The following is an 18,844-nucleotide window of genomic DNA, read 5'->3' as shown; positions in this document are numbered from 1 at the left end:
CAGTTGCAATGTGTAAACCACTGTTCTGGGTGTAATGTTTAGGTCTGCCTTGGTTGGTGCCACAGGATAACACATTCATTCTTCCACTAAGTCAGTCAACAACCATTTATTGAGTGCCTGCTGTGTAACATTTATCCCCATCTAAAGAACTCCAGTCTTGTAGATTGTAGAGAAATGACACGTTCCCCACAGCAACATAGATTCATGTATTCATTCATTTATTCAATGACTCATCAACCATATGCTGAGTACTTACTCTGTGTCAGGCCACATGCTAAGTCTTGGGGACATGGAAATGAGTAACACACAATCCACTCCCTCAAGGAGTTCACAGACTACATCTAAGCATCACTTTCTCATCTATGCCCTTCCTGAATAAAGTGTTGCCAATCTTACCCTTTCTTTTCTCTCCCCAAACAAACATTGTATATGAAGGGTGCTCAATACAAGCTCACTCACTGCCAGGGCCAGAGCACTCAGGGTGAAATAATTAGAATATCCCAATAGCTGTTAGCTTTCACATATTCAGTACTTCGTCTGTTCTGGGAATATTCAATCAGCACCCACTCTGCTCCTACCTGTTGTAGGTGCAAGGAAGTCAGAGGTGAACATGACAAAGTCACTGCAGTCCAGGAGCTTAGAGTCTCTGGGTAATCAGAGAAACAAGATCCATCTCTGTGCCTGACTCAGGCTTGGATAACCTTGCACTTCTTCTCTAAACAGCCAAGACACAGGAGGGGCTGATCTGTTTCTCTCCGGAGTCTACTTTACCGGTATCATTATCCTAACCCGAAATGACTTTGGTCATCCTACCCTGAAGCTCCAAGATTGCTACGCCCAACTGAGCCATGCCCACGTCTCATTTTCCGGAGAACTCAGGTGAGTGAGAGCCCTGGGTTGGGCAGTGGCTAGTTAGGGGCTGGATACTCAGGCATCGCCTAGGGAAGGTTTACAAATGGCTGATTATGGTCTCTGAGTAACCTCTTTTTTTTTTTTTCATTTTTTTCCTCAGTGTTCTGTATAACTCCTTTGCTGAGCCCATGGAGAAACCCATTTTAAAGAACTTAAATGAAATGGTGAGTCTTTAGAGGTTAGGCAACCACAGTAAAATGCCATTAGTAGAAGTTCTATCATCCTTTAATTAATTCTTTTTTGTTTGTTTGTTTGTTTTTTTGAGACAGAGTCTCGCTCTGTCGCCCAGGCTGGAGTGCAGTGGCATGATCTCCGCTCACTGCAAGCTCTGCCTCCTGGGTTCAAGGGATTCTCCTGCCTCAGCCTCCCAAGTAGCTGGGACTACAGGTGGCCGCCACCATGCCCGGCTAATTTTTTGTATTTTTAGTAGAGACGGGGTTTCACTGTGTTGGCCAGGATGGTCTTGATCTCCTGAACTCGTGATCCGCGCACCTTGGCCTCCCAAAGTGTTGGGATTACAGGCATGAGCCACCGCACCTGGCCAATCCTTTAATTAATTCTTAATCAAGAAACCTTTATTGAGCATCTACTGTGTGCTAGGCACTATCCAAGGCACTTTCACACACATTAAATATCCTTTGCAACTTAATAACAGTTTCTCAAATCCCTACTATGTGCCAAATATTGTGGTAGGTGCTTGGGATGCAGAGATAAAGAAAGCAACAGCACATCTCTCAAATTTCTTACCATAGGGTGGGCAAACAACCAACAAGAATTTACTTATTATGTACCTATTGCATGCTCAGCTGCCATGGACTAGGATCTGTTGGGAATAGGACAGAGGGATACACTTGTGTATTCAAAAGCTCAAACTCGGGCTTGTGAAACAATAACTAACTGAGTACTTGAATTTAGTATACAGTTACACGATCATTAGATTGAACAGGAGAGGTTCAGAGAAATGGAAAATTTTGAAGAAATAGGGCCTGGAAGTGTCCTGGGAGAGAATTTTTACAGGATGCAGAACTTGAACTGGATCTTAACATATAGGTAGGATTTGTATATGTAAGGAATGAAGGATAAGAAGAGGCATTTCCAGGACATATAATAGGAATAAGTTAAGAAAATAGAATATATTAAGATCCTTTCCAAAGCTATAAGGCTTCCAGTCTCAGAAGTCAGTGTCTGAAGAAGGGAAAGATGGAATTGTCTATGCACTCTCTTTCCAATAATGACCACACCTTCCCTGAACCGTTTACCTGTATTTTGGGGGAGATAAGGACAGGGATGAGGAGGAATAGAAAAGAAGGAAGACTCTTCTGGAAAAGAAGGGACAAAGACAGGGTCTGGTCACGTCCATCTCTCTAGTGCTCAGCTCGGTGCTTGACAGACATTATAGGTGCTTAATGAAAGTCGTAAGGAAATCAACACTCAGAAGCATCAAGCCCCTCATCCCAGGAGGTGGCGCAGCTGTCCAGGACTCAGAAGCCTTATAGTCCTTCTCCATCCTTACCTGACAGATGCTGAGTGCCAATGAGTGTGCATATTAGAGTCCCTGGCAAAGTGCACTGTCATCCTCAAGGACCCCAAACTTGATCATTCCCCTGTTTGAAACGAGGCACGGTCCTTTTGCCTCTGACAGGAGGCCAGTGAAGAATGAGTTATGTCACAGAAGCCAATAATTAAGTTTGCCTGAAATTGATTTATGGCTTAAAGATAATAGATGTTTCTGTGATTCTCTCTGTGCCACTGGAAGATAGAAAAGAATGCTGAGACCACAGCTATCTAGCTGTGTAAACTGAGTTCAAATCCCGGCTATGCAACACCTGGCAACTCACTTAACCTCTCTAAGCTTTGGTTTTCCCATCTGTAATTAGGGGACCGTCATGCCTCCCTCTCAAGGCTGTAGTGAAGGTGAAATGGAGTTAAACTAACAACGGCTAACACTTACTCAATGCTTACTATAAGCTGGGCAAGTTTACATGGATTACTTCCATTTCTACTCACAATGTGATGAGGTGGATACAATTATCATCCCCATGCAAATGTTGCAGATGTGGAAACTGAGATCAAAGAATACAAGTAACTTGCCAAGGGATTCAACCCTCGGCCCCAGGCAGCCAAGCCTGTGCTGTAACCACTATGCCAAGCACATCAATGAGCACACAAGAGGCACATCAATGCTGATACCTCTGCCCCTTCCTAAAAATATTAATGTGACTCAAGACTAATTTTCAAATTCCAAAAAGGTAGCAACAAAATAGATCTCTAAGTAGATCTCTGATATAATGTGCTCTCCAACTAGCCCGGGGGAAAGTAAAAGCTCTAGCTCTGGGGCTGGGCGTGGTGGCTCATGCCTGTAATCCCAGCACTTTGGGAGGCCGAGGCGGGTGAATCACGAGGTCAGGAGATCGAGACCATCCTGGCTAACACGATGAAACCCCGTCTCTACTAAAAATACAAAAAATTAGCTGGGCATAGTGGCGAGCGCCTGTAGTCCCAGCTACGCAGGAGGCTGAGGCAGGAGAATGGCATGAACCAGGGAGGCGGAGCTTGCAGTGAGCCGAGATCGCGCCACTGCACTCCAGCCTGGGTGACAGAGCGAGACTTCGTCTCAAAAAAAAAAAAAAAAAAAAAAAGCTCCAGCTCTAACCATTCCAGGTAGGGCATGCAACCGCTCCTAGAGGAGATGGCAAGCTGGCGGCACCCCCAGCAGTCAGGAAAGATACAGCAGCTCCAGCAGCAGGTTCCTCGGGTATAACAGCATGGACTGGGATGCATGCCCTATCATGTCACAGAAAGAAACGACAAGGGCTCACTCACTCTTTACAGGGCTGATTGGATGTAGTGCTAGTTGCTACAAAGTTCAGCTGGCATTCAGTGACATACCACCCGTATCTACGTAAAGCGAGGCCCATAGACATCAACAAATTTAAGAGAATGTCTCGATGACCAAAGGGATAATGACTGCTAACCAGAAGGCCTTTGTTTGCAGGGTCTAGGCCCATCAATAAGGCTTTCCAGTACAACATGGTAACTTGCTTTTTTCTTTTTATTCCTTTGTGGCCAGCTCTGTCCCATTATTGCAAGTGAAGTCAAAGCGCTAAATGCCAACCTCAGCACACTGGAGGGTGAGTCTTAGAACTGTCTTTTCCAGATGGTTGTCTTCCTACCTTCAAAAGCTGCTACTGCCTGGGTTTGCTTTTCAAAGCGGTATAGCTTGAGCTATCCATCCTGCTTCATATTCTGCAAATTAGAGCCCCGGGAAGGTGCTTGGGAGGATGTGCCTTGTGCGTAGGGTATATGTACTCTTTGGCTAATAACTAACTTCACTGCCGCAAGAGGGGTGGCTCCAGGGGGATGAGATGTAGGTTCAGGAACTAAACCCTCACGAGCACGAACCCAAGCAGTGGCATTACATCCCTTCTCTTCAGAGGGATTAACACTGATCTTGACCAGGTTATTCTGGGGTTCTCAGCCTGCAGTGGCTGCCCTGAGCATCAAGTCCTCGCACCTTAGCATGGACTACAAGACTCACCACACCCCATCTCCTACTTACCTCTCTCTGCTTCATCTTTCTCTTTACCTTTCTCTGCCCCAGCAATCAAACTGTTTCCACTGCCCTCCTCACCCCTTGCCTTTGCTTTTGCTGTTTTCTCTGCCTGGAAGAGCTTCCTCTCTCCTCCATCCTTTCATTCCTTTAACACAGGAGTCCCCAATCCCTGGGCCACAGACCGGTTAGAAACTGGACTGCACAGCAGGAGGTGAACAGTGGGCAGGCGACTGAGCATTACTGCCTGAGCTCTGCCTCCTGTCAGATCAGTGGCAGCATTAGATTCTCATAGGAGTGCGAACCCTATTGTGAACCGTGCATGCGAGGGATCTAGGTTGCATGTGCCTTATGGGAATCTAATGCCTGATGATCTGAGGTGAAACAGTTTCATCCCGAAACCATCCCCCCCAACCCCAGGCCATAGAAAAATCATCTTCCATTAAACTGGTCCCTGGTGCTAAAAAGGTTGAGGACCGCTGCTTTAACAGATACATATTGAGCGCCCATTTCTAAACCTGCAGAGTTTAGCCAGCACTGTGCTAAACCCTGGAGGATTTAATCCTTTCCATTCTCTACCTCTCTTTATATGTTGTGTTCCCTCCTCTTTATATTTAAGACCCAGCTCAGACATAGCCTTTTCCAGGAAACCTTACCTGACAGCCCCCACTCCATAAAGTTATGCCTCCTCTGTGCTCACATGACACTTTGGACATCTCTCTCTCACTTTGCACTCCATCCATTCATTCACCAATGGCGCGCTGAGCACCTAAAATAGACTGAGCACTGTTCTTGGTGCTGGGGATGCAGCAGTATTCCCAGGCAACAGACATACCTGCCGTCATGGGACTAGTGGGAGGAGACAGACAGCAAGCAAGATAAACAAGTAAAATCTAAGTTATGGCAGTGATAAGTGGTAAGAAGAAAAATAAAGCAGTGGAGGAGGTGGAGAGGAATTTCCATTCTAGATAGTGACCAGGAAAGCCACCACTGAGCAGGTGGTATTACTAGAAAAACCCAAAGGGAGTAGAAAGTGAGCTGCTGCTCAATCTAGATGAAGATTCCAGATCGAGGAAACTGCAGGCACAAAAACCCTGAGGCTGAATATCTCAAGTGTGCTGGGGAGGCTGTGAGAAGGACACACTAGAAGCAGGCGGTTGGGGGAGAGCAGGCAATGAGGCTAGAGATGGGGAAGAGGGGATGGTTTGATCTTCAGGGATGTGTAGGGACTGCAAAGTCCACCTCTTAATCTAAGATGGGATGCCTTTGAAGAGTAAGGCCGGCATGACCTAACTTACAGTTTAAGGAGATCGGTCTGGCTTCTGTGCTAAAAAAAATAGAGAGGAAGGAGGGGGGTCAAGGGCAAAAGCAAAGAGACTACTTAAGAGATGAGTGCAGTGACCCATACAAGTAACGATGGTGGCTGGCCTAGGGTGGGGTGATGAAGATGGTAAGGCATGTTGGGATTCTGGATGTACCTTGAAGGTCAAGACAGTGGTTTTTGTGCAACAGATCAAATGTAGGTCAGGAGAAGAGTGAAGGGTGACTTTGGTGGGTAAAACCCTAAGCAATTGGAAAATTGGAAGAAGGGATTTAGCATTTATTGAGATGGGAAAGAACCTAAGAACAAGTTTGTAGCAGGATCATCAGGAGCTCAGTTTAGATCAGCCTTTGCTGTGTTGTATTATAATTTCCTATTGATATATCTGTCTACTCCCCAAGACTATGAGTTCCTTGGGTGCAGGAACTTTGACTCACTGCTGCGCCCCCAGCATCAGGCGCAGCACCTAGCCCATTAGATTAAGAAATATCAGGCGCAGTGGCTCACTCCTGTAATCCTAGCACTTTGGGAGGCCAAGGTGGGAGGATTGCTTGAGGTCAGGAGTTCAAGACCTGCCTAGGCAACATAGTGAGACCTTGTTTCTATATAAAAAAAAATTTTTTTTTAATTAGCCAGGCATGGTGGCGTGCGCCTGTAGTCCCAGCTACGGGGAGGCTGAGGTAGGAGGATTACTTGAGCCCAGGAGGTTGAGGCTGCAGTGAGCCAAGATCATGCAGTGAGCCAAGATCCAGTCTAGGTGACAAAGTGAGATCTTGTCTCAAAAAATATATATATTAGACTGATAAATGGATACAGATGGATGAAAGAAAATGAATGGATTGGAGATGTAGGGAAGGAAAACAAGATGTAGTGAGGAAAGAAGTAGCCAAGGATCACCATGTTCTAGCTTTCCTTGAGCAAGTTCCTTTACCTCTGAGCCTCACTCACCACATCTGTGAAATGATTGCTGTCCCTCAGAGTAACAACTTGAAAGTATTTTAAAAATTGTGGCAATGGCCAGGCACAGTGGCCCACACCTGTAATCCCAGCACTTTGGGAAGCTGAGGCGAGCAACTCGCTTGAGGTCAGGAGTTCAAGACCAGCCTGGCCAACAGGGTGAAACGCTGTCTCTACTAAAAATACAAAAATTAGCCAGAGGTGGTGGTGCAGGCCTGTAATCCCAGCTACTTGGGTGGCTGAGTCAGGAGAATCACTTGAACCCGAGAGACAGAGGTTGCAATGAGCCGAGACTGTGCCACTGCACTCCAGCCTGGGTGACAGAGCAAGACTCTGTCTCAAAAAAAAAGTGAAAAATAAAAAATAAAAACTATGGTGGCTTAGGATAATATTATTCCTTTATCTTAGCAAGATACTTCATCTCTTCTTGCTTTTCATCTCCATCTATGACATGCAAGAAGAGAGAAGACATGATGCTCAGGTAACTTTCTCTAGAACAGGGAGTAGGTCTTCATATTGTAGAACACATAATGGTGGTCAGGAAAGCAGCTCTCCAAAGCCGAGTGGGAAACCTGAGCCCTGAGTCACTGCACATACAACTAGCTTCAGAGACTAAAATCTATGCTTTCATTTATTTATTTTTTTTTAGACGGAGTTTCATTCTTGTTGCCCAGGCTGGAGTGCAATGGCACAATCTTGGCTCACCGCAACCTGCGCCTCCTGGGTTCAAGAGATTCTCCTGCCTCAGCCTCCCAAGTAGCTGGGATTACAGGCGCGTGCCACCACACCTTGCTAATTTTGTATTTTTTTTTTTTTTTTTTTTTTGAGACGGAGTCTCGCTCTGTCGCCCAGGCTGGAGTGCAGTGGCGCGATCTCGGCTCACTGCAAGCTCCGCCTCCCGGGTTCACGCCATTCTCCTGCCTCAGCCTCCCGAGTAGCTGGGACTACAGGCGCCCGCTACCACGCCCGGCTAATTTTTTTGTATTTTTAGTAGAGACGGGGTTTCACCGTGTTAGCCAGGATGGTCTCGATCTCCTGACCTCGTGATCCGCCCGCCTCGGCCTCCCAAAGTGCTGGGATTACAGGCGTGAGCCACCACACCCAGCCCAATCTGTGCTTTCTGGAACTTCACCCACCACTGCACCCTGGTCCCCTTGACTTCTGCTTTATTCTGAAAATGATAATACATAAAATTATTTGGATTAGCAGCACTGTGCCTAAGAATCTCCTTGGCCTCTCCAATTTAGTGGACTTTATTTTCTCTCACACAATCTGTTTCTAAAAATATTTCTAATGACAACAGTAAAGCATACTCCTTGTAAAAAAAAAAAAGTTCTAACTGCAATTTATAACATCAAACTGAAGAGTCTTTCATTATACCAACCCAATACATATCTCTAAATATTGATATGAGTTTTGTGTTTGTACTAATTTCCTTTTTAAAAAATAACTATATAGGGCTGGGTGTGGTGGCTCACGCCTGTAATCCCCGTACTTTGGGAGGCCAAGGTGGGTGGATCACTTGAGGTCAGGAGTTCGAAGCCAGCCTGGCCAACATGGTGAAACCCTGTCTCTACTGAAAATACAAAAATTAGCCATGTGTGGTGGTGGATGCCTGTAATCTCAGCTACTAGGAAGGCTGAGGCATGAAAATTGCTTGAACCCAGGAGGCAGAGGTTGCAGTGAGCCGAGATTGCACCACTGCACTCCAGCCAGGGTGATAGAGTGAGACTTTGTCTCAAAAAAAACAAAAAACAAAAAAAAACTATACATGCATTTTGTGTGTTTGTATGTGTGTATACCTAAAAAGATATACAGTAGTCCTCCCTTATCTGCAGTTTTGCCTTCTGCAGTTTCAGTTATCCGTGGTCAACCGTGGTTTAAAAATATTTAATATCTCAATGTGAATTTGAGAGAGAGAGAGAGAGAGACCACATTCACATTCACATTCACATTCCTTTTATTACAGTGTATGTAGAGGTTGGTACTGTCCACACTTTCAGGCATCCACTGGGGTCTTGGAACATATGCCCTGCAGATAAGGGGGACCACTGCACACCAAAATTTTAGTGATGCTTCTCTCAGAGTAATACGCTTGGAAAAAATGTTCACTTTCTTCTTTTGATTTATCTACTTTTCCTGGGTTTTCAAAAGATAACATGTATTACTTCTGAAAAGCAGGAAGGTTGATCTTTTAAACAGAGAATTTAAAATTATATTGTTCTAGATAGACATCATTCATATATTATACTATGCCTTTAATGAATATGGATTTTCTTTTTTCTTTGTTGGTTATTTAGTTTTAACCAAGATTGACAACTACACTCTGCTGGATTACTCCCTAATCAGTTCTCCAGAAATTACTGAGAACTACCTTGACCTGAACTTGAAGGTAACTTTATCATCATCAGAATCCTCAGCCTGGCTGTCAACAGCCAATATTTAGAAAACAATGATTATGGACTGGGCACGGTGCCTCACACCTGTAATCCCAGCACTTTGGGAGGCCCAGGCAGGTGGATCGCTTGAGGCCAGGAGTTTGAGACCAGGCTGGCCAACATGGTGAAACCCCGTCTCTACTAAAAACACAAAAAATTAGCCAGTGTGGTGGCACACGGCTGCATTCCCAGCTGTTTGGGAAGCTGAGGCTGGAGAATTGCTTGAACCTGGAAGGCAGAGGTTGCAGTGAGCCGAGATCGTACCACTGCATTCCAGCCTGGGCGACAGAGCAAGACTCTGTCTCAAAAAAACAAAACAAAACGAAAACAAAAACAAAAAACAATGATTCTGTACAGAAGGAAATCTATATACATGCTCTTGGAATAATTTAATTTTCTTTCAAGCAACTGCCTCATGTTTACACCTTTTCAAAAGACTCTTGAACGTTTTATTGATAAGCAAATGATTGTATTGTACAACATATGTCTGCCCTCTTCAGGAGAAGGATCATATGTCTTTGCCTCTAGGAGTAGGTTTGAGGCTAGCAGGCAGCAAGTAGAGCAGTCTGCATTTATTGGAACTAAACACATCAGTAGCTGGTACACGTTGGCACTTCCATTCCTAAGTGTTCAGGTTAGTGGATTTAACTGAGGGCTGCTGACCTCTGTCAGGGCCATAAGCACGTGGCATTAGTGTTCACTGATCATGGAAAAACAGTCATTGTGCTTATGTTTCATTTTGCCCCAAAGCTAATATCATTGTCTTTTAAAATGCGTATAGGCTCATATTTCACTCACCAGAGTCTTTCAACTCAGTTCAATGTTGGACAAGACAATATTTTGTAATAACGCCCTATAGCTAATGAGAGCAGTGCTAGAAATGCTACAAAAATGCCTTAAACCATTTGGAGTCTTGGGTCTTCTTTCTATGATTCCCCAGGTACTCAGCAGACACAGATTTTGAAGGTCAAGTGTTTGACACCACTACATGGCACCTCAGGAAGTGCTTTTACTCAGAGTTGTCCTTCCAGCTAAATACACCTCCTTCTTTGTCTTAGAAAAGTTCAAACAAGGGTTCTCATTGGGTTACACCCTGGGGTGAAACAGACACACCTAAATATGCTCAAGAATCCTAAGAGCTTTGAAAAATAGTCACTGGTCAAGGAGTCAGAAAGCCTTAACAGTTTTTCATCATTACTGAGTTTCTAGGATTCTTCTTCTTCTTCTTCTTCTTCTTCTTCTTCTTCTTCTTCTTCTTCTTCTTCTTCTTCTGCTTCTTCTTCTTCTTCTTCTTCTTCTTCTCCTCCTCCTCCTTCTCCTTCTCCTTCTCCTTCTTTTCCCTCCTCCTCCTCCTCCTCTTCCTCCTCCTCCTCCTCTTCCTCTTCTTTCTTCTTCTTCTTCTTCCTCTTCCTCTTCCTCTTCTTCTTTTGGACAAGGTCCCCCTCTGTCACCCAGGCTGGAGGCTGAAGTGCAGTGGCACAGTCACAATTCACTGCAGCTTCAACCTCCCTGGTTCAAGGGATTCACCTCACTCAGCCTCCCAAGTAGCTGGAACTGCAGGTACATGCCACCACACCTGGCTAATTTTTGTATTTTTTATAGAGACGGGGCCTGCCATGTTGACCAGGTTGATCATGGAAAAACAATCATTCAATCAATTCAAACTCCAGTGCTCCAGTGATTCACCCGCCTCAGCCTCCCAAAGTGTTGGGATTATAGGCGTGAGCCACCACACCTGGCCCAAGCTTCTGGAATTCTTATTCTGACTTCAGAGGGTCCATCTTCGTAGTCTTCTTAGAATTTGAGTTTTCACCTGATACACTGGTCTTTCTCTCTCTTTTCCCACAGGGTGTATTCTACCCACTGGAAAACCTCACCGACCCCCCCTTCTCACCAGTTCCTTTTGTGCTCCCAGAACGCAGCAACTCCATGCTCTACATTGGAATCGCCGAGTATTTCTTTAAATCTGCGTCCTTTGCTCATTTCACAGCTGGGGCTTTCAATGTCACTCTCTCCACCGAAGAGGTGAGGAGAGTTAACTGAGGATGTCAATGGTCACCATCATTCAGCCTTTTTATAAGTATCCTATTGTAGAACTTTTATGCCACAATTTCGATTCTGGGACCTTTTTAGGCTATCACTCCCAGCAAGACAGTGAAGGAATGAGGGAATTGTGGAGTGAACATTGTTACGGGTTGAGCATCCCTTATCCAAAATGCTTGGGACCAGAAGTGTTCTGGATTTCGGATTTTGTCAGATTTTGGGATATTTGCATTATATATACTTACCAGTTGAGCAGCCCTAATCTGAAAATCCAAAATCTAAAATGCTCCAATAAGCATTTCCGTTGTGTATCATGTCAGCATTTAATAGTTGGATTTTGGGGCACTTTGAATTTTGGATATTCAGATTAGGAATGTTCAACCTGTATTAGTTGGGGAGTTGTCAAGTTTCCAGTTCTGCTAAATTTGTTTTTTCATGATACCTCACCACTCACCGCTGTTCTAGATTAATCTCCAATAATAGCAAGATCCCTTTCCATCATGTATTGCCTGTGACCTTAGAGGTAATTTCAATTTATATAACTTCTATGGGCCAGAATTTCTTCATCTGGAAAAGGCAGATAATAATAGTTCCATACTCATAGAGTTTATATGGGCATTAAAAGATTTAAATACATATCAAGCATTCAGACCAATCCCCAACACAGAATAAGTGCGATATAACTGTTGCTTATCATCATTGTCATCATCATTATTCCCTGTATTATGCTGATGTAAAGTTATCCTGGTTGTAATTACAGCTGGTTTATCTACAATGATCAGTAATAATACAGATATTCATTGATCCTCTGTCATGCACCTCCCTTTTATAATGACAGCACTGTCTCTAGCCAGTCAACCAAAAACTTTTACTGAGCATCTCTTTTTGAATCTCCTCATTCTATATGTTTTAATTATATAAGTAGGTATAAAGCTTATGTTCAGAATGGTAAGTATGGCAGCAGTGGCTACCTTACGATGCTGAGAATTAGACACTTCTAGCTGCAGACTTGAAAATCATTCATCTCTGAAGGTAAATTCCTTAAGCATCCAGTATCTCAGTAATCCCTAAAAGTGAGGACAGTAACACAAGGCTTATCGTTAATGACTGTAGAATATGTATACATAGATTGTAATATATATAAGTGAAGAATATGTACACATAGATTGTAATATATATAAAGACTATGTACATATAGATTGTAATATATATATAAATGAAGAATATGTACACATAGATGTAATATACATAAAGAATATGTATACATAGATAGATTGTAATATATATAAAGAATATGTACACATAGATAGATTGTAATATATATAAATAAATAATATGTACACATAGATTGTAATATATATAAATGAAGAATATGTACACATAGATTGTAATATATATATGAAGACTATGTACATATAGAGTGTAATATATAAATGAAGAATATGTACACATAGATTGTAATATATATATAAATAAAGAATACGTACACATAGATTGTAATATACATAAATAAAGAATATGAACACATAGATTGTAATATATATATAAAGAATATGTACACATTGATAGGTTGTAATATATAAAAATAAAGAATATGTACATATAGATAGATTGTTATATATATATAACTAAAACTGTTGTACTATATACGTATAATTCATGTGTAAACATTCTACAGTTATTAACAATAGACTGTATTGTTCCCAGAGTTAGAAGAAATATAACTTCCTGTGTGACCTTGGGCAAGTCACTTTACTTCTCTGAGCCTCAGATTCCCTATGATTGGGCTATAAAATTATAGGTCACCTTTAAACACTGAATATTTTATGGTGTAACAGCTTCACAATTCGTCAAATTGTAGGGAACACTATATTTTCCCTGAAAAGACAATCCACATAAAATCCTAACAGTGACATAATGGGCTTTATTTTCCAGATTTCCAACCATTTTGTTCAAAACTCTCAAGGCCTTGGCAACGTGCTCTCCCGGGTAAGTGCTCAGGGTTTGAGTCTTGATAGTGTATTTGGCTCCATTGCAATTACTTCTGGAAGACTTGTGGGTTCTACGTATTCCTTTTTGGATAAGTCCCTCTGTCTATTATTGGGAGTTTTTTCCCGTAATCGAATATCCACAAATATTTACTGAACAGTACAGTTTAAAGTGCAATCAACATACAAGTGAGAGTATAATTGTAAGTTCACAAAATAAATCACCATGCCTTCCACAATATTCCATCATACTTGAAATAATTAGTTTAAATAAAGGATTTATTAGTGGAAATGAAGGATTCAATTCTTAAATGAAGGATTCGTGCCCACATTTGTAACTATAGTAAAAAGCAACTGTTAATATTGTGCCTTCATAGCACACTAAGTATTGAACATAATGAACCTACGGGCTAGGGATTGCCCTTGAGGACAAAGAGATGTTCATGTAGCATCCTGGTTTTAGAGCAAGGATCTTGAGTCAGATAGACCTAGATTTGTTTTTGTTTGTTTGTTTTTTGAGACAGGGTCTCGCTCTGTCATCCAGGCTGGAGTGCAGTGGCACGATCTTGGCTCACTGCAATATCCGCCTCCCCTGCTCAAGTGATCCTCCCACCTCAGCCTCCCGAGTAGCTGGGACTACAGGCACAAGCCACTATGCCCAGCTAATTTTTCTATTTTTTGTAGAGGCAGGATTTCTCCATGTTGCCCTGGCTGGTTTCAAACTCCTGGCTTCAAGTGATCCACCGATCTCAGCCTCCCAACGTGCTAGGATTACAGGCATGAGCCACTGTGCCCAGCCCAGACCTAGATTTGAATCCCAATTATACCACTTATTCCCCTAGAACCTTGAGAACATCATTTAACCTCTGTAAGACTCACATTCTCCACTACGAAACAGGGATGCTGATAGAATCTGCCTCACAGGGATTTTCTGAAGATTAAATGTGATAATATATAAAGCCCCTGGCATAGTGGGTAGTATCAAGTATTATGTTCAGTAACTGCCAACTGTTATCATCGTTTGATTTTTGTGTGTAATTATGATTATTAAAGAGCTTTTTTTCTATTCTAACTGCACAATGTAAGATTTAGTCACCACAGGCCATCCTAACCTTGTGATCTCCCTTCACCAACTCACGCCTCACAATCTTTATTTCTTTCTTGGAATGTGGGCAGATTGCAGAGATCTACATCTTGTCCCAGCCCTTCATGGTGAGGATCATGGCCACAGAGCCTCCCATGATCAATCTACAACCAGGCAATTTCACGCTGGACATCCCTGCCTCCATCATGATGCTCACCCAACCCAAGAACTCCACAGTTGAAACCATCGTTTCCATGGACTTCGTAAGTCTGGGGAGACAGTGGAGCAGCCTGTAGATGCCAATCCTGCTCCTGCTGTGGACTGTTGGCCAGCAGCTTTTAAACGTTTGAAGAGGGTGGGGATGCTACATTGATTAAGAGTGAGGATGGAGGCTGGACGCGATGGCTCATGCCTATAATCCCAGTGTCTTGGGAGGCTGAAGCAGGAAGATTGCTTGAGGCCAGGAGTTAGAGACCAGCCTGGGTAACATAGCAAGACCTCATCTCTACAAAAAAAAATTGTTTGAATTAGCCAGGTGTGGTGGTGTTGTGCACCTGTCATCCTAGCTACTCAGGAGGCTGAGGTGGAAGTGTTGCTCTGAACCCAGGAGTTTGAGGCTACAGTGAGCTATGATTGCACCACTGCACTCCAGTCTGGGCAACAGGGTAAGACCCTGTCTCAGTGAGGTCAGAGTTGAGGGAAGGGTATGTGTGGCAGGATGGGAGGTAAGCACTCACACTCTCATACATTGTAAAATCTCTCCAGTCTCTACTTCATGCACGCTCTTCCCACCACCTACCTCAGTTACATGGAGAGCTGGAATTCTCTTTTTTTTTAAATCTAAATAAGTCAATCAAGGTAGAATTCATTTTTACTTGAGCAAATGAAGGCCAAATGCAATCTGATAGAAGGACATAATAAACCTAACAAAAATGTCATACGCACATAGGCACATACACACACGTACATAAAGAAGAGCGATTAGGAGAAAAAAAAAATTCAAAGGAGATCATCAAACAAAAAGTCTTTGCAGGTAGCTTCCCTAACTACAAGACAGGACTTTCAGAGGTCTGTATTTCCAATGTCTTTTAGACTTCCAATGTCTTGAGACTAAGGGGGAAAGTTGGGCTTATAATGTTTCAACTATTGGAAATTATACTGATGGCGAAAATTGACACTCACTCGTCTTAAAAATAAATGCTTTTATTGTCTATAGGTTGCTAGTACCAGTGTTGGCCTGGTTATTTTGGGACAAAGACTGGTCTGCTCCTTGTCTCTGAACAGGTAAGATCAATCAATTTGACTGTTGGGACACCTTAGTAATAAGTGAGTCAACTGATCAGAGACAAAGTAACCATTAAGAAAACAAGTGATCTGTAATCTCAGCTACTCAGGAGGCTGAGGCAGGAGAATCGCTTGAACCCGGGAGACAGAGGTTACAGTAAGCCAAGATCACACCACTGCACTCCAGCCTGGGTGACAGTGAGACTCTGTCTCAAAAAAAAAAAAAAAAAAAAAAAGGGACGTTAACCATTGTGTGAACATGAGTCAGTTAAGCACCTCTCCTGTAATGGGCCAGATAACTTTAAAGTATGTACTTTACTAAAAATTGTACTGTCAAGCTTTTCTTTTTTCCATTATAGTAACATAAAAATAAAATAGGGAACAAAATAATTATAAATATAATTTTGTAATATGGTCAGGTGCCATCTTACAGGCTCTCACCTGTAATCCCAGCAATTTGGGAGTGGGAGGATTGCTTGAGGCCAGGAGTTTGAGCCCAGCCTGGGCAACAAAGTGAGACCTCATCTCTACAAAAGCTTTTTTAAAAATTAGCTAGGCATGGTGTGCACCCCTGTAATCCCAACTACTCAGGAAGCTGAGAGGGAAGAATTGCTTGAGCCCAGGAGTTTGAGATTACAGTGAGCTATGATTGTGCCACTGCACTCCAACCTGAGCAATAGAATGAGACCTTGTCTCTCAAAAAAATTATATATCTCTCTCATATATTTTATATTATATATTTTATATACATATTCAAATTAAATACATAAAATATTATATATGTAATAAATATATTTTTATATTTATATAAAACATTTTATAAAATAAGTTTTATATATAATATATATTTCCTATATTTTATTTTTATTTATTTTATATAAACATACAAAGAATATGTATATAATTCTGTAATAGAAGTGTACATTCTAATGGTACAGCAATATAAACTTCAGTTCTTCTTTATCAAATTCATAGAGCATGCTAGTGGGGAAAGAGCATAAAGCTTTGGGAGTTAAGGAACCAAGTTTCCAGTCCTTACTCACAGGCTCTATGACTGTGATCAAGTCTGTTAACCTCCTTGAGCCTCAGTTTCCTTATCTGTAAATAAGGAAGTTGAACTGGATCATGCCTAAGGTACCTTCAGACTCTGACCATCTGATCCCATTACTAGAACAGGGAAGTTAACAAGATCTTCCCCATGGCCTGCCTGACTGTCAAATGCATGTGACGCACTGTGAAAGGCCATGTGCAGGCCACAGACGCAGATCATTGAACACTAAGTGCCATTCGGCAGAACCGTCTACAAAGCCCATTTTCCTCAGCCCTATAAAGCTGGTAGTTGAAGTCATCCATCAGACTACCTGGGGGGAGAATTTACAGAAAGATTAGATGGCACAGACCAAATGTATGGAAGGAAGAAAAGGAAGCAATGAAACAGACGTAAGCAGAGTCAGAAAAGATCTGAGAAACCAGCAGAGGGGGAGTAAATCAATCACAAGTCAACGTGGTAGTTATGAAGTCTATTGTGGAAATATGGAAAATGGCCAGGCGCGGTCGCTCACGCCTGTAATCCTAGCACTTTGGGAGGACGAGGCAAGTAGATGATGAGGTCAGGAGTTCGAGACCAGCCTGGCCAACATAGTGAAACCCCATCTCTACTAAAAATACAAAAATTAGCCGGGCATGGTAGCATGTGCCTGTAATCCCAGCTACTCGGGAGCCTGAGACAGAAGAATTGCTTGAACCCGGGAGGTGGAGGTTGTGGTGAGCGGAGATTGCGCCACTGCACTCCAGCCTGGGCAACAGAGCGGGACTTCATGAAAAAAAAAAAAAAAAAAAAAAGGCCGGGTGCCATGGCTCACGCCGGTAATCCCAGCACTTTGGGAGGCTGAGGCGGGTGGATCATGAGGTCAGGAAATCGAGACCATCCTGGCTAACATGGTGAAACCCCATCTCTACTGAAAATACAAAAAATTAGCCAGGCGTGGTGGCGGGCGCCTGTAGTCCCAGCTACTCGAGAGGCTGAGGCAGGAGAATGGCATGAACTCGGGAGGCGGAGCCTGCAGTGAGCTGAGATCGCACCACTGCACTCCAGCCTGGGGGACAGATCGAGACTCCATCTCAGAAAAAAAAAAAGAAAAAGAAAAAAAGAAAAGAAACATGGAAAATGTTTTCAAGAAAATTATGTTAAATGGAAAAAACAGAATACAAAACTTCACAAACACAACAGCCGTTAATTGTGTAAAATAGCTTTGCATCTGGAAGAGGAAAATAGCTTTGCATCTGGAAGAGGAAAATAGCTTTGCATCTGGACAAGGAAGTGAATCACAAAACTGAAAATGAAGAGTTGTGTTAGGATATGGGATTATGAGAGGGTTCTTTTTTCATTAAAATTTTCTTTGTAAGTATATTGTTTTTCCAACAAAGGGAATATAATTTTTTTTTTTTTTTTTTGAGATGGAGTGTTACTCTGTCACCCAGGCTGGAGTGCAGGGGTGTGATCTCGGCTCACTACAACCTCCGCCTCCCGGGTTCAAGTGATTCTCCTGCCTCAGCCCCCCAAGTAGCTGGGATTACAGGCGCCTGCCACCACACCTGGCTAATTTTTGTATTTTTTAGTAGAGACGGGGTTTCACCATGTTGGCCAGGCTGGTCTCAAACTCCTGACCTCGGGCGATCTGCTGGCCTCGGCCTCCCAAAGTGCTGGGATTACAGGCGTGAGCCACCACGCCCAGAAATACAATGTTTTGTTTGTTTGTTTGTTTGTTTGTTTAAAGTAGTATGGTTTCCCAGAGAGAAAAGGTTTTACGAAGGTTTACTCGCATTTACCAAGCCCTTCAAAGCAGTCCTGACTTCTTCATTAGCTTCCTTTAGGCACAATAGGCACAGTGCCTAGAGCCACAATACTTTAAAAGCCCATGAGAGGCCGGGCAGGGTGGCACACGCCTGTAATCCCAGCACTTTGGGAGGCCAAGGTGAATGGATTGCCTGAGCCCAAGAGGTCGAGGCTGCAGTGAGCTATGATCTCAATCTGGGCGACAGAGCAAGACCCTGTCCAAAAGCACACACACACACACACACACACGCACACACACACACACGCACACACACACACACGCGCATGCGCGCACACACACACATGCACACACACACACACGTTTTAATGTATTTTAAAATAATATTTTAAAATGAATACAATTTAGACTTGATCATACTTATCTTTATATCAAATAGTTATAAAATATAATTTTCATTTTTTTTAACAGA

At 42.8% G+C, this 18,844-nt stretch overlaps 1 protein-coding gene across 10 annotated transcripts in view; it reads left to right on the top strand.

Annotated features, from left to right (window-relative positions):
• Positions 1-18,844, top strand: part of BPIFC (BPI fold containing family C) — a 60,850-nt gene that overhangs the window by 27,902 nt on the left and 14,104 nt on the right. For 8 of the 10 annotated variants that reach the window (XM_055105958.2, XM_055105960.2, XM_055105962.2 and 5 more), the window contains 8 exons: positions 724-879; positions 1,013-1,076; positions 3,983-4,043; positions 9,041-9,132; positions 11,027-11,203; positions 13,157-13,210; positions 14,386-14,556; positions 15,510-15,577. In XM_055105958.2, coding sequence (XP_054961933.1) covers positions 724-879; positions 1,013-1,076; positions 3,983-4,043; positions 9,041-9,132; positions 11,027-11,203; positions 13,157-13,210; positions 14,386-14,556; positions 15,510-15,577 — 843 coding nt within the window. The remainder of the gene's footprint in view (positions 1-723; positions 880-1,012; positions 1,077-3,982; positions 4,044-9,040; positions 9,133-11,026; positions 11,204-13,156; positions 13,211-14,385; positions 14,557-15,509; positions 15,578-18,844) is intronic. The other 2 variants (XM_055105964.2, XM_055105963.2) reach the window with 1 other exon arrangement.

Source organism: Pan paniscus, chromosome 23 (genome assembly GCF_029289425.2).
Source record: "Pan paniscus chromosome 23, NHGRI_mPanPan1-v2.0_pri, whole genome shotgun sequence".
Taxonomy (NCBI): Eukaryota; Metazoa; Chordata; class Mammalia; order Primates; family Hominidae; genus Pan; species Pan paniscus.
This window is presented reverse-complemented; position numbering and strand designations above follow the sequence as displayed.